Genomic DNA, 25,150 nt, shown 5'->3' on the forward strand with positions numbered 1-25,150 from the left:
GTGGCTTTGTCCAATCCTTCCATGCTGAATTCATAAAGCCTTTCCTTACCCCCTCGGTGCTGAGTAGTTCTCCCACCACAGCAGAGGAGCAAGTTAATGGGACAACAGTGACTCCAACCCAGACTTCACTCGGGTTGCCCTCAGCACTGACAGCAAGGCAAGCAGCCACTTACATCTGTTCTTCACTGCCAGTTTAACACATTAAAACAGTTTGTAATTTATACGTTTTCATCTGTTCCTAGGGAAAGTGAAGCCCTTGTCTAATTGTGAAATGTATGGCTTGCTTAAAAATGCACAATAATTACAGTACTAATTGGAGCTACTCTTTTTTTGAGCGCTCACTGAAATAATTCCTGAACTTCTTATTCTTCAGGATAGCAACCACTGCCTCCAAGACAAGCTAGCTAGTGTTCAGTTGTCCAGCTTTTATTTTCCACTTAAGAACACCTCCTTGTTTTCCTCCCCTATCTAGCTTAATCTTTCATGATGAAAAATGGCACCAGCTCCAGCTGTTAAAGGCTTCCTAGCATCAGAGACAAAGGCAGAAGTCAAATGCTTTCTGGTTTCCAACTGTTCCAATACTGACTGTGCAACACTTTCTGGGCAATGCAAACACTGACGACCAACTTGATTGCTTTTGTAAACTGCCAGGTCCAGTTCATGCTGCTACCAATGTAAAAAAAAATTTAAAAAAAAAAAAAAAAATTATTTAATTTATAAGTGAAGTTTGATGTCTACATACACTGAAAATAAAGACAATTATTAATGACTAACGACAGCGTACAAGGCAAAAAAACACATTTTGTTAGAAGTACATACATACCCTATACCACCCAATGTATGCTGCTACAAAAACCAGCTTACTCAAGCATATTTCAAAGCCTGTTACTGATAATCCAGGAGTATAAGTACTAGAGCACTCCATATTCAGCAAAAGGCTACAAAAATGGAAAAAAAAAAAAAAAAAAGGTTTCTGCTTGGTACCATAGGATAGGCATTTTGGCATGCGGCAAAATTTCAATTTGTGTTTTTCACTAAACAAATTATCATAGATAGATTTAATTTGTATTACTAAAGCTCAAGTTTACGTCATTTACACTAACTGTATAGCAGTAATTCATTCAGTTTTGAAATACACCCAATACACCAGTGAACCTAAGGAGACACAAACCCCAAAAGAATCCAGGACCAGTTGTGGCTTTTTTTCTTAAGTATGGATTGAGATTTATTTATTTTAACTGAAAAATCCTCCACATGGTTTCCAAACTTGTGGCATTCATTAGGAAATAGATGTAGAAACCGAGAAATGCCAAGGAAGCTCTTCTAACCGTGAGTCACCAATTTATGTGCTGTACTTTGTACAGCAAGCAATGCATTTGAAGAAGGAAGCATGTTAGAAACTATTAAATATAGATGGTAATTATGTGAAAATCATGTGGTCATATCTGACTTCAACAAAGATCAGTTAAAAATCTTCTAGAGAAAAAGGAATGGGTGTTGCTTCATCAGATAAATTTGGTAGAGCAATGTTTTTTTCTGAACACTCCTGTTTGGCACAGAGTGCGAGAAATAGCACGGACTGACTTTCAGTCCATAAAATCAGAAGAGAGCTCTGGATTTTAGGAGCATCTTTATTGTGTCAGACTGAAACATTTCAAATTACCTTTCACAATTACTTCACATGCCTTTCTATAAAATAAGGGTGATAGAAGTGGCAGCAGCAGATATTAAATACTGTCTCTAAACATGTGAACTAGAGAAGAACAGTTTGCATAACCTAAATCTTCCAGTGTACCTTTGAAACATGCAAGTTTCATGATTCCATAATGACGATTCCTCTCTGAAGGCAAAGTAGCCTCAAGAATGCAGCTACTGTTGAATTGCATAGATTTTCTGTACATACTGCCTTTTAACAATGTCCAAAGGAAGAATACTTATGTTAGCCAAGATGCTAAAACACAACTTATTTTAGCCAAGATCCTAAACCATCTTACCCCCACAGCCAGAAGGCTCTCAGCTCTCGGGTACTCATGACAGCACTTAGGCTAAGGTTGAGTTCAAATACTTTACAAGCATTTTTTTCAGAGTGGAGGTTGTTGCTCAACTTTCTGTATTTGACTTTATCAACAGGGCAATATGGACATCATCTTGCAGTATAGAGCCAAAGAAGTTATAGGTTGTTAGGGAAACGATTCATCAGTAGGTAGATTAAGGCAAAATTCAAAAGGGCTTTTTTCCCCCCCTCTTTTGTTTTTGGAGAACAGTCCGAGAAATCCAAGTGATGTCTTTCTTACAGGAATACTTCAGATAGCTAGCTAAACAGAAGCAAGATTTGGCATTTAGCCTGGGATTAGTGTGAACAGCCTCTTAACCAAACATTATGAAGAAAGTTAACTTTAAAAGGTCTGTTTTCATGACAGATGGTAATAAGGGCTCATCAGTGCCAATTTTTTTTGTTTCCACCTCAGTTTTCAAAAGCTTAAGTTTTAGGTTGGTGCTTCTGAGAAACCATTACATGCATAGAGGAAAAATGCAAATTACAAAATTAGATTACTCACTATTTTTATTGTGTGCAACGTATTTTTCTAAATAACACTAACATATGCAGAGTAAGAATTTGACCGTGCGCTTAATGGACCACTTTCCCTTTCTCTTTACTAGAATCCCTCTTTTTTTTTGCCAGCTATTTCTCCTTTAATCTTTATCTGTACACCTGGACAGTTATTCCTCTCCCCACAGACCCCAAAAGATAGAGCAGTCAGTAGCAGGTAGAGGTTTTGTTTGTATAATACACTCACTAGGGAAGACATGGTAGAACTATATTTTATTCAAGAAAACCCACACATTCTGTCCTGTGGTGACCACAGGCTTTGCTAAGCCATAGATATCAGCAAATACTGGAACAAAATACAGTGTATCAGATTGAATCAAAGCATTTAAATTCTGAATTACAGTTATAATTTTCAGGGAAGGCTAGTTTCAGAATTGCATCATAGTATCTAGTACAATGTTGTGCAATGTAAGTGGCAGAAACAGAAATGGAATATTGGTCCTAATAAAAAACGAAATGTAATGACTTATGTATGACATTAAACTGTCAAGACAACAATTCATAACATTCTACCAAAGGCAGCATATAGTTACAAAAATACTGGTCCAGCATCTTGTTAGTGGTGAAGCAATATCCAAGGTGCAATGGCAACATGCCATTCTTAGTGAATTATTTTTTAAAAAACTATTTTTTCTATTTTCCCCGCACTGATACTAGCTGAACACCAAAACTGCTATGACAACCTGAAAGAAAGTCACTACTTATCATGTGTATTGCACCAAAGATTTATGCAAAAACACATTTTCCAAGTTGCAGTATAAAAGAAGCAAAATCTAATAAAACTATGAATATGCCAAAAGACATTTTACTGCAACTGATCTTGGATGAGCAGGTTGCAACATCTATTGAGCTTTAAACAATTGTCCAAGCTTGCCCATTCTATCCATTATCTTGAACTTAAGGATACAAAGGTAAAAGACAAAGTCCTTAATATTGAGAACAGAATTAAATCACGTTATACTCCTCTCCATTCACCCACAAAATAAAAATATTCTGCCCTCCTCTCCTTCCAATACCCAGGTAATTTCAAAGTCAAGCCTTGGAATTACCCTTGTTCTGATATTGCACTGTGCTAGGATTGTATTGTTTCCACCTAGAAGTTAAAACATATAGTATGAGGGTGACCAAAACTGCTGGAGACAGTAGACCTGCTCAACTTGTGGAGGTATCCCAAGAAATGTGCATCAGACAGAGGCACAATCTAAATGGCAAAGTGTACTGCAGACCTGGCTGTGGTCTGGACTTGGGCCAAAAATACATTAGCCTGCCTGACATTTCCTTCAAGCAAACAGCATCAATTAATATCTTAACCAAAAGACAAAGCTGAGTAAGATCAGGTAACCATGTCACATTCAATGTTACATCCAACAACACAGAAATGAAGGAGTAGCAGACAGGAATATTAATCATATTTTCCTTTTAATAACAGTTTAGTCAAAAGTGTAGCTTTGAAAATCTCTAGCTAGTTGTGAAAACCTGAAGAAGCTGGGAAGCGACCTCACTTTGAACAGTACAGTTTAAAGCTGTGGCTTGGCCTATCTGCTTTCAAACTCTCCAGTAGCATTGTCAACCTTGTAAATAAAAGGTACTGCCTGGAAATAAAAAGAAGTCAGCCTTTAAAAGTTGCTGAATGTTGTATTGTAGCAGCCTAACTCTGACTGAAGAAGAAAGATGAGATATTTTTATACAGTAAACAAAAGACAAAGTAAACTGAAATCTTCAGAGATCACTTTAGGTGTATACAATTTGGATTCTCATCAACATTTAAAACTACCAATCATAAGGTTGCCACCTTACCTTTTTTTGGACTGGCAGACCTGATTTTAAACAGGTTTTCCTCCAGTCTCCCAAGTTTCTGATCCTCTTATCCAGTTTTCTGCTGTACTGCTCTCCCACCTTCATGCTGAATACCGAGTCAGTCCTGCCTTCTGCTTTTCTTGGCAGGAGGCAGAGCAAGCTTTTAATTTCGGTAGTCAGAGTGACAGAACAACAAAAGCACAGCAGATAGAAGAGCTTAATTCTTCCCCAGGAAGAAAATACATTTGGTTCAACAAAGGGCTGCAAAATCTTCCAAAGGCACCTCTTTCCCCAGTTTTTGCCTGAAAGCAAGATGGCAATCTTAATTGAAAAGTGATACTAAATCTTTTAAATAACTTAAAAATTCATTTTTATATAAAGCAGCAAAAACATTTTTCTCTGCAGAAAGAGAAATGTTAACAAAGAAACACACCAACATAAATGCACTGTTCATAAACTTCAGCTAATTTAATTTCACAAGAAAGTAAAATTTTAGGACTATTCTTTAACCTCATCAGTACTTTCTGAAGAAGATTCTTTGGCATCTTCAGTCTCTCTGTTGCTTTTCTCTTTATTTAAATTTTCACTTTCTGATTTGGTCCCATTAAATAGAGAGTTTTCACCATTTACAAACCCATTCTCTGTGACTTCAGCATCAATAGCTTCATCAATCTTTAAGTCCCCTTGTTCTTCCACATCTTCTAGGTTTCTCAAGACAATAGGGAGTCTAGAGTCTGCCACAGTGTTCTCCAACAAGGCAATATTGCTCTCTTCATATTTAGGAAGCGGAGCTCCATCTGCCATTTGTTTGGTATAATACTCTCGGCTAGCAGCTGCACTCTTTACTGCTTTCTCCAAGATCTCTTTTTCACCTAAGCGCAATTTGATAGCCATTATCGCATGTGAAGTAAGGTCGTGGGTCTCCAGGAAAGACTTATCATCCTGTTAGAAAAGAAAAAGCAAGTTTGTTAGTAACAACCAACACAGTAAAAAAATCCTTCAACTTTTCTCTCTATGCGTTAACAATAAGTGACACTAGGTTCTTCAGGCTGAGCCAAAGGGACATATATGAATGAGGGGGTCTACATGGAGTCCCAGTGAAATTTGTCAAGAATTCATAAAGAAGCCAAAAATTTCTCCCCATAGATCAGCCTGCATAACAAGTGAAGTCAGGAGACTTCACAAATATATGAAACATGTAGGTTCACTTATATGCTCACAGTAGTAGCACATTTCTTTGCAGTCTGGAAAATGCAACTAACAGACAACAAGTTGAAACTGATTCCCCATTTTACTTGCAGAGAAAAAGCAGGTAGCCTCTATTTGGAGAATCAAAGAAAAAATACATTAACAAAATTACATTAACAAAATTTTCTTTTTTGCAATCTTATTTGATTTTCCTTAGATAATGCAAATCTGTTTCTACACTTTAAGAAGTACAGAATGAATTATGTACTAACATTCAGATTAAAGTTTGTAAAGACAAGATGGGGGACAAAATATCTTTTCCTATAATCATAACACAAAACATTTCAGACATTTAAATTACATATAATGATAATTTTACCTCCACAGTTGTTTTATAGGTTTTCAAAAGAAGGGATGCTCTGGCTTCTAGGAATGTCCAAAGTTTAACTTCATTGTCCCAGCTAACGGGAAACTCAGAGTTCCCCAGAGTGAAGATTTTGTCAATGGCATGTTCACCTATCAAGTGTTCCTTCAGCTCTTCTGCAATAAGTATAAAACCAATCTGTTAAAAACAATCTCATCATTCACTTTGTCAGTTGACAAACTGCAGAAAGATTTAGTTTCAATAGTATAGGTTTGAGCAGCTAACGAAAAAAACTCTCCTCAAATAAGAATTATCAGATATGTTGGTTATTTCTCGGATTCTCCTCAAAGAGGCAACTGCAAGCCTTGAGGTTAGCAGAAAATGGACCTTCTGCTCCACTCTGAAATAAAGATACTGTATATATCATAGCCTCTCATACACAGCATAACTCCATGACAGTGAGATGGAATGTTTTGTATAATACTTGATAAACAAAAGGGAGTAATTCTTTAAAGAGTTCAGTTAACCTTTTGATAATAAAAGGAACAGGCCAGAGAGTGTGCAAATCGCAATGGAATTATTTTTCCTATTGTTTTGGTAGCAGAAACTCCCTACAGTTGGTCAGAAAAGACATCCATCAAACAAAACTCACACAGAGTAGAAAATGTTTAATCAGCTCCTTGACATTACACAAATTCCATTAATCTTTTAATTACCAAATTTCACTCCTGCAAAGCAGCTATCACAAACTTCACAAACCACTTGCATGTAGTTTCTCAGTAAGCAGTTTTCTTATACAGTATTTAAGACATATGAATAACCTGAACACAATCATATATCAGAGTAATGCAATTAAAATGTTTACTAGCTATATTTTCTTCTCTGAGCCAAAATTCACCCCCTCATCAGCACCCTAAAATTTTCTTTACTTGAATTTACTTCCCTGAAGTGGTCAGGCAGTTGGACTAGATGATCGTTGTAGGTCCCTTCCAACTGAACTATTCTATTCTATTCTAATTTCTTAATAAGTTCCAAAAGATGGATGACAGGATGCAGTGAAGGCATGACACTAAATAAGGTAGGTTGTTTGTATTAAAGAAAGCAAACAGAGCACATGCAAAAACTTAACAACTTCAGTATTCCTACTGGTATTAAAATCCACACATCCACACAGCATCCCTAACTGCAAGGGAATTCTTTCACTGTCATAAAAAACTGTCACATCTACAACCTCCAAAACTGCATCTAACCAGCAAGCAGCTATTACAAACATTTAATCAGAAGCACAAATTAGGTGAATATTTATTAATTGTACATATATTTCCCCATAAAAACCCCATAAAAACATGAGAAACACTACAAAGACAGTTTGCAAATACATAAGTTGGTTTTAGATTATGAATTACCAAAATTTAAAAAATACTCAACTTTGAAATGTCTCTTCCATATTTCTCCTACAGTACAGAATATTCCAAATCCATACCTAAATGATTCTAGCAGTGATGGCTAATATGCTATGATTTTAAGCATGTAAACCCCTAGCTCTCATATGATCTTGTTTCTGTGAACCATTTTTAAACCTAAGAGCTAAAGATCAAGCCTCCAAAGCTCACTCATTCACAACAGCCTGGGAGATTTAAAAAAAAAAAAAAAAAAAAGCATCACCTCATGCTTTAGCAGTTCCAGAAAGGCCTAGGTTACTTAAATAATCCCTTGGGCAATATGGCCAAAGATGGGGTTTTTCACTAGCTTATAGATCCCTTTCTAACCTCAACTCCTCAACTTTCCTGATCTTCTAGCTTAATGTTTTATATAAATGTCTATCACATTCCTGCATTAAAAAACAAACAACCCCCCAAAACAAACGTAAATTAGGTTATCTTTATAAAACATCTTACCTTCACTCATACAGAACACTCGAAGGAAAGCCAAAAGCTGGGCAGAGATTGGAGGCTCAGTGGAGTGCAAGGCAAAAACACTAGAACTAATAAAAGAAACAATCAACAGCAACAGTAAATGCAAGTTCTATTGTCATACCTTTGAACTTATTTCAACATAAAAGACCTTAAAGTATATAACAAATGCACTGTTACAAAAGTAACTTTTAAAAAATTAGGTAATACTAGTTCAAACTGAAGAAAAGCTTCCCTAACCTGTATCTGAAAAAAATAATTATCTCTACAATTTTACACTTACAATTATTTTTATACGGCTTTCATAATAAATTCATGAAAATGCAATGTTTCACGTCTGCTGCTCCTAACAGTACCCTCTGGACTGAAAAGACTAAAGGAAAATGCTGTGGTTCACATACTGAGCATCGTAGTATGTCTGCAAGGGATAGGAAAGAAAGAAAAACCACAGATTGCTTCAAATTAATCCTTGCTCTGTTTCTGTTCAAATGGTTATTAAAGCAAAGCCTTTTTTCCTTATATATGGTCCAAATTAGATGATAATATAGCTCAGATAACTTCTGTAAATATTATTACAATAACTTTAACTTGCTATACAAACAGGAGAAATATTACACCTAAGAAAAGTATCATAGAACAGCTTTATATATACTCTACTGGACACTATATACTTTGGAAATGTTTTAAAAAACTCATGGCATTGTGTTTTACTTACGTTGGGATACCAGCACGAGCTAAGACCTCTGCCTTCATAGCATACAGCCTGTCACTTTTACTCACGCCAAGCTTTATTTTCACTCTGTCATGTGAATTATTATCAAAGAAAAAACCACTGTGGATCACAAATTCAGCGTTTGACCGAGTGCCATAAAAAATGTAAATCTAGAAGGATGAAAAGAGAAGTGAAGGGATAGGAAAAAAGCTTAAGATCAGCTCACAAAACTGACATAATTTGAAAGTTATTTCCTGAAAAAGTTACTATTCTGAGTACAAGGTATATTTGGTTATATAAAGAAACATGCTTTGTTTTCTAGTATTGACTCGAATGCTGTATATAGTGTGGCAATATACTTTAGAGGTAGATGTAAACATATCCATGTAACAGAGACTTTGAAAAGAGAGAAGAGGTTTTTATTCTGTACTTCAAAATAAAAATGCTTTGTTTTCTCACACTGTCATAAAATATCAGCATATGGAAAGAAGCTTTCAAAGATCCTATGCCTTTTAAAGGCTAAGAAATCTGAGACAAGGAGGTCCCATTAAAAGAAACGGTGTTTCTGGGGTCATTTTCCCTCCAGTATGTCCACCCAAAAGAGTAACCTACACTGCTGATGGATCAGCTTTGCTTTTCTTTTAATGTTACCTTAAGGCATGGATATACCAAAGTATATTATGTGGAGACATCTAATGTGTTCAACCAGTATTTACTTTTGTGTTATACTCTGAACTCTTTATCTAAAGCAAATAGGTTACTTTAATTCACATTAAAAAAGAAATTCCTAAATATAACCTGCAAAAAGTGTTTGATTTGGGGCTAGGCTGTATGAAGTACATGGGACAAGACGCCCAAGTAGTGATTGTCTTCTCCTGCATCAAGAGGATATTTTCCCCTTTTGTTTGATAACAGAATTGTCAATCAGAAAAAAATTTCAACAGTAGCAGAACTGCCTTGCTAACCTTAGGGTACAGCAATGCTCTGGATACCTGTAAGCTTCCACTCCTCTCTAGCTGACAGGGAAAGGCACAGTGTTCTCTTCAGGGCTCAACAACACTAATGATGCCATTTACTTTCTTTGTTTTCAATTTTAGATTAGAACTATTTATCCTAAGCACTAAATGCTTAACCGTTATATTAAATTATAGTAAACATTATACTGTAACACAGTCTTATAACGAACAAGTGACCTGCCTAGGTATGCTAAGGCAGTGGTTAAGGAGCGAGTTGCTAACTCTCTCAAGTTTTAAACCTACTGTGATACATCTCATATTAAACTAAAAGTCACATATCATGTGTAGATTATACAGTATGCTCTTACACTATAAGACTGTTTTACAAAAAAGCCAATTAAACAGAACGACAAAGTTGCTTTATTCAAGGCCAGCGTTTGACAGATTCTGTGGACTTCTGCTGCCTCACATTTTTTAGTAGTAAAAGCAAGGTTCATACACTCTTCCTGCTGAAACGGTAAGAAATAACATCTGCACAGTATATTAAAAGACTGAAACATTATATAATTAAAGTGCTTTAATGATGTCGATAACAGTTAAAGTTTGCACTGAAATTTAAAAAAAATCTGATAAATAGCAGACAAAGTGAAACTACTAAAACAAAATCGAAATAGAGGAAGCCTCTATAGTTGAAATGGAGTGAGCAGCCAGAACAGCTATATGACACATCCATTGCCAGCTGTGGAAAATTATAAATTGGATCACTTCTGGAAAAACTGTGGACCCCTTTTAACTCATCATACCGGTATTGGAAAAAACAGCAAATATTTGACTACCATAACAAATTGTAAGTGCAACACAAAAAATATACAATCACTGTAAACCCCAGCATAGCAATGAGGATAAATATACCTCTGGAAAGACATACTTAAAATTTTTCAGACATATCTTTGCTAAAAAAGAAGGTAACAATACATAAGAAAAATGAAAATCAAAATATTATTAAGTGTAAGACTGGCAAAATAATACACTAAAGGTAATAACTCAGAGACTGAGTTACAAAACATTTCAGGATGTTTCATAGACACAGTCTTTTTCTGGCCATGCTGACTACAGTTGCACAAGCAGTAGGAAAAACGGACTGCTACTACACTTAAGGCCTTAGGCTGGCTGCTGACACAGCACAGGGACCCTCCTGCCGGAGACTTCCTACACTCCTGGAACCACTGTCTTCAATGCATCACTAGTTTTAACATTCGTTTTTGTTTCTTAGCAGGTCTGAACAAAATACTGGATTCTGAACCATTCCATACATCTTTGCAAGACTCGCCCTTTGGTACTTTCTGTTTCAGGATGAAGGGCTGTGTACATGTGTGCCTGCCTGTGGGAAAGGGAGGGAGTATATTTTTAGGTCCTTTCTCATTTTCACTAAACATGGGAATGGCAACATGGGTAAAATGACTGGCAACTATACTGCATTTAATCTCTTGTTAAATGAAGACTAGCAAGAAACATAAACCAACAACATTTTTAAGAAAGACTCTACAATCTGCTATTGCAGACAAAGTGACACCCCAAATCTAAAATATCCTTGGTCCTTTGGATGTGGCCTTTTATTAATCTCATCCAGAATACCAAACTCAGTGTTTGTGTATGTGCATTTACCAGTGATTAAATATTTCAACTAGTTCTCTAAAATATGAGGAATCAAAAGTTGGGGTCTACCAAGCAATAGAAAATATTTTATTCTGACAAATGTGCACTTATTTAGTTTGGTAGTATTTTCACACAAAATTAGCTCAGCATAATAAAATTCAAATGTAGCAGGGCTTAATGCGCACCACTCTGCTATTAAAATTTTGTAGGGAGTTACCAAGTGCCCACAAAACTTAATTAAAGAACAATCATTATGTAGATAATTGTTCACACTACCTGTTCTCCAGCTGTGAAATCTTGAAGCGCTACACATTCACACCGGTCATCTTCTAAATTGTAGCCTGTAGTGATCTATCCAAGGAAAGAGTAACAAAAGCACCTTTAGCATTTTATATTTATCTCCCCCACCATTGACAAAACATTGTCCTATTTGAAATAGATATTAACAATAGCAATTGCATACATTTATCTCTCTGCACAATATAATACAGCTGGTAGTAATTGTTTTATGAATCCTGAGCAATCTCTTTTTAAAAAATCTCTGCATTAAAGAAATCTAAGGGAAGAAATAACTTACCCAAAGTGAACAGAAGGCTCTGAGGAAAGTACCCTCCATAGACCACAGACAGTCCCGTGCTAAAGCCAGCAGCTTTTTATAAAGTTCTGGAGTTTTCAGTCACTCCCATGAGACCCAAGGGAGCAAGGCACTGACAGCTCTGTATGCTGTGCTTTATCCTTCAACTGCCAGCACATTTTTGATCTCTCAGTGAAAAAGGATTAGATAAATGTGGATCTTTAGGGGATACAATCTTCAGAGAATTGTAACTTACTTGCAAATAATCCCTTTATCTAAAGTTAAGTAATACTCTTAAAATGCTAAAAGGATTTTTTTGATGGTAGCAGGCAATGGAAGAGGATAAATTATCTTAACAAACCTGTACTTCTCCCAAAAAATTACAAAACCATACATGGTCACACTAACAAGTAAAGCTATCCTAAAAATGTAATACTTTTTAAAAGTGACAAACAGCATCTTCTTGAATAGTGTTACCAAAGACGCAGGCACAGATGCAGCCACAGGATGGACCATAAGCTGCTGAACTTTTATGGCAGGTATTCTGAATGGCAGTACTGGCAGAGCTAACTTACGGAAAAATATGCTCTGGGCCTGAGGAAAAACATAGAAGCCGCCGAAGACTCTCTCTCAGCCTTTGTAAATGAAAACATACTTGTTTGTAAGCTGACTTACATGTGAGTTGCAGTATACCCTGATTCCCATCTTGGATGCAGTTTGTCCAAAGACAGAACTCCATGGATTATTTTGAAAGCTTGGTTGATGGTTTACACGTTAACAGTTTCACGCTGCTTGCACCATCTAGTATGCATTTGTCAGCCAAAATAGTGCTTTCAAAGTGAGCATGGCGAACTTGTCTACAATGCAGCAAATCCAAAATGGCAGCCACAAGTGCGGGCAGCCTGGCGCTGCAGAGGCTTGCAGAACTGCTCTGCATGTGGATGCCATCACTTCAGGTCTATTAATGGGTTTGTGGTATGTTGAGATCAGAAGAGAACATGAGAGTCATGCAATATGGCCTACTGCAAAACACAGGCTGTAGTACTTGAACACAGAAATTCCTGTACATTCACTATGCTGGACTGAACAATTTTTAATTAAGATCTCTCGTTTAGAAGGTTATCTAACCCTGAATTGGGTTGCAAGTGCTAGAAGATTCACCTTCACTATGACAAATGTACCTTCCAAGTTCAAACACAGTCATCTTGGGAAAAACTGCAACTTCCATCAAAAAAAGGAACTCTTGACAGCACTTGACCTGTCCTGAAATTTTCTTAGTCGTAAACTCAATGAAATACTTCTGAATGTGAAAACTCCATTCCAGTATGTTAAGAGAAGGATTCTGTCAGTTTAAGCATGCTTCACTAGTGTACTGCTCGTTTTGGGGATTGTTTTTTATTTTTGCCTTTTTTTCTTAAAAAAAACCCAAACCAGCAGTGCTTCTGAAAGGATTTTCTATAAAGCATAATGGAGTGCTAGACTCTTATTTCCTCTTTCTTTTAATAGCAGTCACGTAAGAGAATTAACAGGGTGTTTACTTCTCTTCCCACATGATAGCTGACAAATTGCATCCCCTCAGTTTTATTTCTGAAGCAGACTGATACAGGAATTTCAAGTTGTGTATAAAGCATGCAATAGTCTGCTTGGTCAGTGATTAAGGATGGACCCAGCCCAACAGGCAGAATGTAGCTTATTTAAAGCTCTGGCAGAACTGGTAATCAACCTCTGACTGTCAAAATACAATCCCACTAAAGAATAACAATGAGAAATGCATGAAGACAACCATTTTGATATAGTTCTTAGAGGCAGGTTGATTTAATTAATAGTGTCAGAAGCAAGAAAAAGCTGGATGGACCTAGCTCCAGTTAAAACCCAAAGAGCATTTTATTATCTAGCTCATGGAAAGGGGCCCTGTGGAATAAAGCAAGAACACAGATCTATAGTAGCTGATTGACTCAAGAAGTATTGCAGCACTATGTCTGGAACAGACTAGACAGGGGCGCGTGCAACGCCATCTTTTGTTTCTTATTTTCCTGCAACGAAGAACAATTCCCTTCATGTATTTTAAAGGGATGCACTATGATTAGAGCAGAACCCACCCTCATCTCACTCTACAATAATATAAACCACAATACAGAAAGCTTACAGTTATCTTAGGTTTTTTTCCCTATTTCTAATAGCACAAGGAAACTAACACACAACAGAAATAGGTTTAGTAGCTTTTCTTAGCCCATTATCAATATTACAGTTGTCTATCCTTCCTAAATCTATAACCATATAAACTAGTTTCTGTAGAAATATGAAACAAATTAGTAAAGTCTGTATATACATACAAAATATTTATGTTCAGCACACCACACCACCCCCCCTTAGGACACACTTCTGCATTAAAAAATGTTTCCCACCCTGATATACTACTGCACTAGCAGGTTTGGCTCCAGAGGCTGGCTCCATATGCAACCCATTGTTAAAGAGGATAATAAAAATAAAAATTACTTTATCAATTTAAATAGAAGTTTGAATGATTAAAACAACATAACTAGCTGCTCTTTTAACATAGGCTACTTAATTTTTTTCCCTCCCAGAACCTTAATTCTCTTCCTCTTTCCTCTAATCCCAACTTTGAAGGCACTTGTTAAGAGTTGTCTAATGAACACAGACAAGTCTCTGCAAAAGCATCTGAAAGAGATGCCCAGCAGGAAAAGGGTACAGGAAGCACTGATACTTGCAGCTAAGGCTTATATTACAAAAATATACATTTCTGAATTTTAAGCAATTTTCTTTACACTGGAGACTCTCATACAAGCTTTATTGCTAAATCAAAGTTATGCGATTGCGTAACAGATAGTGAAAGGCAAGAATCACTGTTAAAGAACACATGTAATCATCTTTTAAGAGGGAAAAAGAAAGAAATAAAAAACCCCAAACACTTGCAACTTTGTAGCCTAGCTTACTGTGCTTTATTCGGTACAGTCATAGTAACAACAGATTAGCTAAAGGTCAAGTGAAAAGCAACTTGCTTTACAATTTGTTCATTTAAATCAGGCTTTTCTTATACCAACAATACTAACACATACTGCTGGCCTAACACTCGGGTCAACTCTCACAAAAGAACCAGATCACTTGAATAGTATGGGCATATTCACTGCTTACAATAAATAATACCATCTACTGGAAACACAATGAATTTTGAAGCATACATGACACTGGCTAAATAACATTGATAAACCATCCTCTTATGGGTTTCCATTTCCTTACTTCAACATTAACTAGCCTGTTAATGAATCAAGACCTCATCTTCTGAACTAGCCCATGTAAGCCAAAATGTCAGCAGGTCTGACTTTCTATATACATATGTCACCTTTTAAACATTTAATATGCCCTAAAGTAGTATTTTTGCATTTTGTTTCTTTGATGTAGTAACAGATGCACTGTTTTTGTCGAACTAGGCTTTGTTCTTGTTGTTGCTGTCTCCATAACAAGGCTCTTTGGGCACAGTTAGGAGAGCAGACAGTATTTCTTAGTTGCAAATTTCTAACCACTTTCCCTAGTGGTAGCTACAAGAGGCAACCTCCATCGTCTGCTTTCCTATTCTCAGAGCAAATGTGTCCAGTATTGTGAATCTTTTTCAGACTGTCAGGAACAAAACTCCATGTCAGAAGAATATTCAAACTTGGCTGGGAAAAAAGGTATCATGTAAATGAAAACTTTTAATGGTACATTATATGTATATGAGACATAACTGTGTGCAAGTATGCAATCAATTCTAAAGATTTCTCTAGATGAAGAAAATTCTCCCTGAAAAGCTATCATAAGACATTTAAGAAACTGACAAATCTTTCTTTCAGATATTAGTTTTTTAGGGTCACTTGGGAAGATAAAATACCTGTGTTAGGAAGCATAATGAAAAGTGTTATTAAACTGTTCTACAGCAGTTGAAAGGCTTAATACTTAAGCCCTAAAGCCTTTCAGCAACACTGAAGAAATCCTTACCAGTCCATTAGTATGATTACACATGTCCCATAAAGGTATTAGGGCCAATGTAACTCTGGAACCATCTTCTGTTGGAATCTGGTTCTGCCGTGTCATAACAGAGGAGACTGCCCATCTACAAAAATTAAAAACATTAGATAGTCAATGTTCAAAACATCAATATATGTTTGGCTGTAGTCCAACCTGAAGCAATCGTTTAGGCTGGGAGTTTCCAAACTTAGTTTTCTTACAGATCACACTGACTACAGTAGCAGTAGAAGGCAATACCACTTGCAGGAGAAGCAGCAGCTCCTAGGTTTCCAAGACATGCACGCAGACCAATTCCCAAACCAGGACTGCAATCCCACCCCTCTTCCGCACTCTGCAACAGAACCTTCATACCTTCCATTACCTCAATCAGGACCCACTCCCACGTCACCTTCTGCTTCCCCAAACCTTCACTGCACACATATCTCTCACCACACATCCCAAATCTGTGGTCAGCTATTCCTGCAGGCTTCAGAGTAGTTCACAGATAGTACGTAGCAGCAGTAACTCTCATCTACGTGCAGACTCTTGTAAGAGCCAGGAGGTATTTTCCCCTCACTCCCTAAAAAGCTTATCAGCTGCATGAACTGGAAACCAGTGTCATCACCTGATGCATAATATTTTGGTAAGCGCTTCTCTTCTGTTTGCTAACTCTTGGCTTAGATCAGTATTGCTAAATTTTCTGCTTAACAGAATAAAGAGGAAAAAAAAGCCCCAATACCCCAAACAGATATTCAAGTAAAAAGAATGAAGGAAGTACAACATAGTTTAGCACACAGACATAATTCAAAACCCTTCTAACTCAGGTTAAGCAAAGGAAATGCCAGCTACCTATTCAATCTTAAGAATCTTCAGAAAAGCTTAACATTTCAGTATTTTCTAAAATTTCATTTTTATTTTTTTTCAGACAAAAATGAGTATTAAATGCCAGAGGGAAAAGAATAATCTTAGTTTCACTATGTTCTGGCCTTAATACATATATTTGTTGTGGGTTTTTTGAGGAGAAGAAAGAAAGGAACACCACCAGAAGAAGGTCAAAATAATTTTAACTCCCACTGACTGCACTACTAACAAGTATTTAATATACAGAACTAGACTTTCAGAAGGATTTTTTCAGAAGGACTAGAGATTGCTTAGAAAGATACCGTAAAATTGAAATCTACTTAATTTCTATAAAAGCAAGTTAAAATTGTGGATAATTCTGATATACAAATACCGTTTGAAACATAATAGCAATATGTTTATTTTTAATTGTTGTACTTTATCTGCAAAATTTTAGACCACTTCACATATAAGTTGGCGTGTTCCTCTGTGACCCTGTAAGTGAAGAAGGCATGCTTTGGAAATGCCGCTTTCTTAGACTTACCCAGAAGTACAACTAGGCTAAAAAAAAAAATCCGAGTAAGACCTCATGAATGCCTTTTATTCATGCTATTTTAATCACTTAACAGAATTAAAGCTCTCGTTATCTTAATTATTCTTATTTTTATCTTAATTATGTCACCCCCTATAGCACCTCCAAGTGACACTCATGGTTCACGTGTACAGCTTAAGTTCTCCAGCTCTCCTGTTCAACAGCCATTGTAAATATTAGTTTTTACTACTATGTGCTGGTAAAGCCTTTTATAAAAAAAGAAATAAAAAAAAAAAAATCCCCAAATCCAAACCCCAAACCTCCTGCAACATCAACTGAATTATTTTATTAGGAAACAATGAATTACCTTACTAATCTCAGCCTATGTGTGCCAGTTGGCTAAATTAACTGCTCCTAATGACTATTCCTTTGTAACAATTAAATCTGCATATTTATTTTACTTTCTTCTTCATTAAGAAAGTGTATTAGTATCAAATCCTACATTTAACATTTCAATAACAATAGGGCTTTCCCACCAATGAAGCATTTCCAGGGTCCCACAGTTCACTATGTATTAAAAAAAAATTAAAAAATTAAAAGACAGACCAACCTGTAGTCGTCATAAGTGAAAGAATCCTTTAAGGGCAGTTTGCTGGCATTAGGATGGGTCTGGGAAATGCAAGTTTCAGAAAAAGGTGAAAAGAGAAAGAAAAGAGAAATCAGAAATCAGTCAGCAGAATTTCATTATTTAGCTGCCTAACAGATCCTAACAAGAGCCAAATGAAGCAGGAGGCGTCCAGCCGCGCTACAGAGGGATCATCATGCTATTATGCTCTCATACATCACTGTCAACTTAATTTGTTGTGCCCAGCAGCCGCCATAAATCTGTTTCTTCATATTTCAAGACTGGAACCCACAGACATGGTACAAAAATAAAAAATTTAAGGTGGACTGAGTACGTGAAGGTAAAACAAAACCCAGCCCATGGTGCAGGGTGGGGGAAAGAAATCAGACAATAAACACAAATTAGGTTTCACCACCTTCCACATTTTTCCTTTTCGCTGGGATATCAGTAAGGTATTTCACAAATGCAAGTAAAAATTATACATACAAGATTTTCCTCAGTACAAGATGCACTACGTCTCCAAAATAAAACAGATTAAAATATTTAAATAGTTTTGGTGACAAACACCGACTAGATAGTACCTACATTAAGCCATCTACGCATACTCCCATCTAAAAGTGGAGTAAAGCCATTTGAGAACACATACTGTAGTTGTCATTAGCAAGCACAATATTTAGATTTTAAAAAGCTTTAAGAAGCTGTAATACCTGTTACTTTTCTGACCAATTAACTTATTAAAAGTTTGAAAAATACAGGTAGCTTTAAGCCCACACTCGCACACTTTCTTTAGAACTTTGTCCCAATTCGCAAATGGAAAGCCATAATAGCATAAATGTTAATCTCCAGGTTCAATTAGGTCGCAGAGACGGATTGAAGTAAATGATCAAATGGTTATTTCAGAAGATACAAATGATTTTTTGCACAGCTCTATCTTTGCGACACTCTTAATGCACGAAGCTCCATGTAGCATGCAGTTTTTTACTCTTGATGCATTAGCATCACAAGTGCACGGTAATTTATCATTTCTCACTGTAATGTACTTGCTGGCACTGTGTGCAGGACAGTAGGGGATGAGGTAAAAGTGGCTCAAACCCTAAATCAATTAGAAAACAAAAGCTTGTGCTCAGTGCGCAATTTTAGGCAAATTATATATTACAAAAGACTGCCAATTGGGTGTTAGGTCCCAGGTGTCTGTTCTCCCTCAGCCCCTCCAGTTAACCCTTTGGATGGGCTTTCTCTGAAACATGACAGGAGTTAACAATTCCAGCGACTGCTGCCCCTTCCTTCATTTTTTTTTTTTCTTTTTAAAGCACTCTACATTTCCATACGATTTTCAATTGCACCGATGATGTGGCCATCGCAGAACAAATTCCCTCGGGTTTAATTGTAGCAACACATTTTACAGAGTCAGTTTTTCTCACAAAAACATCCACTACAAAACCAGAACTGAAACCCAAGCCAGTAAATTTCAGGAGGAATCTTCGCTGCAGTAGAACACTTCAGACTCGGTTCCAGAAACGAACGCAGAAACTTAGCCTTCAACTGGAAATAACAGTTCTTAAAAAACAACCACCACCCTGTATTATTCCTTCATGACAATTTAATTTCAACTTTTATTGCTAGCATTATTAATCTATTTTACAGGAGCGTGATACAACAAACTAAGCAGGGAAAGTCAACACCGACGGTGAGACATCGAAGCCTACCAGTTTCCCCTTAAAAATCTTACAGTGTTTTTGTCTGCTACATTTCTGTTGGTGGGGAACGGTCGGAATCGCGTTCTGCACCTGAAGTTTTTAGAGAAGAAGGTATTTCACACGACCAGCGACGTCAGGACCCTTAAAAATCCGTCCCTTCCCGCCGGCTCTCCCTGCCGGCCGCGCGCTCGCCTCCGCTGCGGCCGGGCCCGCGCAGCCCCGCTCCCCACACCGCCCCCGCCCCCGCCCGCGCCCCGCGCGCCCGGCGGGCCGGCACTGCCCCCTGCCGGTGCCGCGCCGCCCAGCGCCGCCGCGGCGAGCGGGCCCGGGCCCGGCCCCGCAGCTCCCCGGCCCCGCAGCTCCCCGGCCCCGCAGCTCCCCGGCCCTTCGCCCCGCTGCCCCGGCTCGGGCGGACCCGAGCACAGCGCCGGGGCGGGACGCCGTCCGGCCGTAGCGGCCCTTCGGCACCAGTCCACCGTTCTGAAATCCGCGAGGTGGGTAACCGACCTCAGCGTCGGCGAGGGCTGCCTCGCTGCGGGCGGAGGGGCTGCCGAGCTCACCGCGTCCAGGGAGAAAGACAGACCCCAGGTACGCGAACAGATAACCCTTCAACAGATAACCTCGCTGCCCTTTTCCGCCCGCCTGCCTCTGCCCAGACGAGAACTCTCAACGGGACACGTTATTTTGCAAACGGCGACAATACTCTGGTCATCACGCGCTGAAAGTAAAAAGGCATTACAGAGACTACAAAGAGCTTAACAGCGTAAAAGGGACTTTTACAGAGTAAACACAATACATGTGCACAGTTCCTACTCACACTCTCTACAGGGAGTGCCAGCCAACGTGCTCAGCCCCTAACTTGGAGCAAATACCTGTAGGAAGCAAGACATATACATGCTGCCGTTGTCCTCTCTGTGAGAAAAATCTGTATTAAGTCAGCAGATTGACGTGAGGTTAATTGTTCATTTGACAGAAGTAGTCCCCCTGTAACAAGTCAACTTGAACACGCAATCCATGGGCAAAGCTTCGGGATGCCACCAAACGCTCGGTAACCCTCCCCATTTGTAAATCTGTGAAACTTAGGGACTGCCCCTACAGGGAGACCATCCAGACGTAATTCACATAAAGCCACGAGTAAATTATAATAAAGGACAAAATATATGGTCTTAAAAGACACAAGGCAGAATAAAATCCCAGTGTACATAATTACCATATTTATAACATTCCATGGTACAACATCCTAGTAGCTATTTTAAAGTTAGGATACGTCAGCATATTTGATCACGTTAGATTTCTGACTTGGACTGTTTTACTACATAACTTAAAAACCCTATAGATTACAAGAATCTGAAGACACACAAAAAAGAACAATATTCTGATTAAAAAATTGATTTAGTATGCAGCTTCTCTTTATAGTCCCTTGGTAAAAATGAAATCTCCCTAACAAACACTTAATAAAACCTGTCAATATATCTAGAAAGAAAAATGACACAAACGCATTAAGTATTAAATACCCTTGAAAAAAGTCACATATTCTATGAATTTTTGATGTACTATCTTGACATTAATGTAAAACCTTGATATTTATAATTGACAGATATTTAATAAAGTATAGAAGATGACTGCTGCATAGCATGCAAATTGCTCAGGCTGATCAAAAAAGATACAGACATATTTAAACTAAACAAACACTTAATACGTAAAAAAAAAAATCAGATCTAGCTTTTATAGGTTCATGCAGCTAGGTCTCTACAGAATAGCTTTGAAATGTGACATTATCCACTACACGAACCCTAATTTTAACTTACCAAGTCTGTATGAAGTAGTTTCAGAAAGTTAGGAGGGGAAGCTTTAAATAAAAAATGGGAACATGAAAATGTGAATATATTCATTTAGATGCAGGTCCTGACATTCTACTGAAAGAGTTATTATAAAGAACAAATACCATCTATTTAGTTACCCTTTCTGTGAAAATATTGTCAGAGCTGGCAATCAGGGTGATGACCACTGCAAAAACAAATAGTGGCATGCTGAATTTCATTTTCCTTCTGATGCTGCTATTCCTAAAAAAAAAAAAAAAGCTTCTTCCCCTCAGCGTTCCAAGCCTTCTTTGAGACATTTGGAGGATATCTCAAAATAACCAGAAATATTAAAAAGTAACAGTGATTGCTGCCAGATTGTCTGCAGCCACTGCGGAAAGAGACAGACTGTTATTCTAGTCACCTAAAACACTATCAGACTAGAAGCCAGTTACTCAGTATGGCAACCAGAGAAGGGGGGGGGGGAGAAGAAAAAGACACTTTCAGACATTTTTCTCTTCCTGGGAAGCAGTAATAACCAGTGGTTCATGTCTCACATTCAATGTCTCACAAGAAGTAGCACAACTCCTGATGCCCGCATAGGAGCGGGCATTAGCTTTGCGCTAATAATTTCTCCATCATATTTTTGGGTGGACACCACAAGATAATGATTCTCGAGTCTTATAAACTAGATGCTAGAGGACTCCTCCACTTTTGAGAAGGCTCATTTTTATTTGGACAGCATGAAGGCTTCAATGTAGAAAGGGTGGGTGCCTTTCCAGCTGAGAAGCCATCATAACCTTCACTTCTGCTATCCAGCCTACAAGGGCATTAACCTCCTGTAAAAGAGTGGCCAGACTATCAGAGGCAGTAACCCCTTACCCCATTCAATTACAAAATGCCAAAGCTCATTTATCAGATGTCCTAATCTTGACAAGGAATTTCCATTAAAATTAGCTTAATATTTGCTCGTTTACCAAGTGATACGAAGTACAAGTCCTATTACTGTAACATGCAATAAAATGTCTGAGTAAAAGTTAAAATTGGAGTACAAAAGCTTACATAGTGTTAAATTGGTGCTCATATCTATGCTACTAGATGTCTTGAAAAGAATTGATATATTTTGGTGTGAAGTCATATTGGCCAGTATATTCCTTTGTACCATTAGCCCTTGTATATATACTCGGAGTGAGAAAGAAATTAATTGAATCACTGGATGTGATCAAATTGTGGGGTTTTTTTGAAAAGACACCTCTCAGCTGAGATAAGCTAACCAGAGCCATCTACTACCCCACTGTAATACCTAACTAAAAAAAAAAAAAAATTCCTTGTTTTTGTTGGTTTCCCAAGTTTGTAGACACAGAGTTGGTTGGATTTCTGTGAAGAATATTTCAAGTACTCACAAGTCCAAGGCAAAGTTGTGGGCAATCACTGCATCGATATTACTAAATCAGATTTCAATATTCTCAAAAACCTCTTGTGTACCATTGAAGTAGAGACAGCTTCATTTCTATCTCAGGAAAGCATCATACCAAGTCTTGAGATTATACTGAGGCCACCACTCCACCCCCCTCCCAGCCCCCAAAACACTAAGGGTACTTGAAACAGTTAAAGCCAAAACCAGTTTAAGCTTCCACCTTGTTAACTTTCATTCCTTTGAACATGAAGCCCAGGGGTTCGTTCCTTTTGACCAAACAATTTTTTTCCTCCCCTTCTTTGCAGATTCTCCCGTCTTTCCAGTGTACTCATTAACATGGGGAGATTTTGTTATGAGCCTTGTTGGATGCTACTTGATGGTTTCAGGCCAATGTGTAGGTGTACAAAAACACAAACACACACCACACACACACACTTTCAGGGCCAGAAGCAGGAAGATCTGTCAGCATTTGCTGGTTACTGTCCCTTTCCCAGCTCTGGAAATCCTTTGAAGCAGCAGCCTTGAAGAGAAACTCCTCTCTGTGGAGCTGCTGAGGCTTTAACTGCCCTAAAGCTAAGTAAAATAAAGAATTCAGAATGGAGGATCCTAGCGATCTACAGGGAAACAAGAACTCGCTTTTTCCATTGGACATATGCTGCCTAACCTAACGAGGGGAAAGCCAGTTCACTGTACAGGACAGGAGACAAAGGCAAAGATTATTTTACTTTGTAATAACAGCTTATAACTACAGAGGCATGCTCTGGAATTTTCAAACAGCCCAATTCATGAAGCACTAGGAATTACGTCCACAAACCTGTGCTGTTATATGACTTTTCTAATGGAAGAAAGATCATCTTACCTTGCAAAACCTAATAGAACAAATCTTAAAATTAAAAAGGTACCACAGGATTGAAACTTATTAAATCTAAATAACATTCTTGCTTATTCTTCATGTCAGCATTTTTTATTTACTTTCTGCCAATATACACAAGAAAGCATTGTTCCAGACTATTAGGGGATTCATGCAGCGGAAGCAGAGTGGAATGACTCCTTCTGGTGCAATGGAATTTAACTGCACAGTCCCTTTTTCTGTACCTTCTACCTGCAAAAATTGTTCTTAGTTAATGAGACAGCAGTGGCATAACAGACAACTCAAACCATGACATCAGCTACTAACTCAAGGGTCTGAAGGACTGACAATCCACTTCACATGCAAAGTGGACAGTAGCATTTGGCTGACTGATTACACAGAAATAATTTTGAACTGACTGCAAACAAGTACCCTGCCTACAATCCTGTGGCATTTCCTTTATTAAACAGAGGCAAGACAGTGATGGACTTTCTAACATCCACTTTTTGATCACTCCATTTACAGAATACTTCTTAACATACAGAATTCTAAAATACTAATCTTTCCCAGAAAAGAAGGCACTCAGATATGACATTTAAATTAGCAACCAAGTTTTCTATACCTTTTCCTGTTCTTTCACAAAATCAGGTAGAGCTGAATGCAGCCCCACTAAGGGCTGAAGGGATGAAGTGGGAGAGCAAGGTGGGCTGAGACTGGACATGTTTTGCAATGAGACAGCCTTCCCAGTCCCTCCCATCCCTGTTCACGTAACGGAAAGACACACTAGGTCCATTATCTCCTGTGGTGAATCTCCTCACGAAACAGGAGTTAAGCATTCATGCTGAGCCTTAGATTGGTAGGTTCGGTCCTTAGTACTTCATTCACACAGGTACAGTAGGACAGCTACAGTAAAGACTACAGGCTTGCAAAGGTCTATGCCTGCATAGTAGGACCTATCATTTACTCTTTAGGCTCCTCCTGAGGTACAAGGTTTACCTTGTTCATTTTGTTTAGTGCAACACATGTGCGCTATGTTCATGCACAAATTCATCACACAACTCTACTATTAATTCAGTGAATCACAAGCCACAAATAAAATGCGGTGATGGAAAGCCTGAAGTGAACTGCTTTGAAAGGACAGGGACAGTACTTTCTATTCACAACCACTCCACATCCAGAGAGTTTCCTAACAAGCATTAATATTATGCAGTATGGCCAAAGTTTTGTAATCTGTGAGTCAACTACTCAAGGTTACAGATAAATCACACCAGGAGTGACTTAGGTGGAGGCTTGGATCACAATCATCAACTACACCAAGGTATCGCACTGCACAGCTGGCATGGCACGCAGGGCATGGTACGTCCTGGAACCAGATGTACTGGGACTATAGTGCACACACCCCCAAAACTAAAAACTTATCACTTCCTCTTCAACTCACATTCAAACCATAGTACAAGAAAATAAACTTTGGTTTACTTAGCAACATATCAACCTCCTACTGTGTGGAGTATTAGCATTGGGTCTGACTGAAGAGGATAATCCACTTTGTAATTTAGTTAAATTACTAATTTTATCGAAGATAAGTCCCCTGTATAATTTTGCAGTGCTTAAAGAATA

The 25,150-nt window shown here is 37.9% G+C and overlaps 1 protein-coding gene across 1 annotated transcript in view; it reads right to left on the bottom strand.

The window, feature by feature from the left end:
* Nucleotides 1-2,581: 2,581 nt before the first annotated feature.
* The window catches only part of SETD3 (SET domain containing 3, actin N3(tau)-histidine methyltransferase), a 65,044-nt gene continuing 42,475 nt past the window's right edge, over nucleotides 2,582-25,150 (bottom strand). Inside the window, exons 7-13 of the mRNA XM_072865040.1 lie at nucleotides 17,756-17,814; nucleotides 15,765-15,879; nucleotides 11,474-11,548; nucleotides 8,589-8,755; nucleotides 7,859-7,944; nucleotides 5,976-6,136; nucleotides 2,582-5,350 (exon numbers count right to left, since the gene is read on the bottom strand). Of these exons, the coding sequence (XP_072721141.1) occupies nucleotides 4,907-5,350; nucleotides 5,976-6,136; nucleotides 7,859-7,944; nucleotides 8,589-8,755; nucleotides 11,474-11,548; nucleotides 15,765-15,879; nucleotides 17,756-17,814 (1,107 nt within the window). The 3' untranslated portion in view covers nucleotides 2,582-4,906. The remainder of the gene's footprint in view (nucleotides 5,351-5,975; nucleotides 6,137-7,858; nucleotides 7,945-8,588; nucleotides 8,756-11,473; nucleotides 11,549-15,764; nucleotides 15,880-17,755; nucleotides 17,815-25,150) is intronic.

Source organism: Ciconia boyciana, chromosome 6 (assembly GCF_034638445.1).
Source record: "Ciconia boyciana chromosome 6, ASM3463844v1, whole genome shotgun sequence".
NCBI classification, from domain to species: Eukaryota; Metazoa; Chordata; class Aves; order Ciconiiformes; family Ciconiidae; genus Ciconia; species Ciconia boyciana.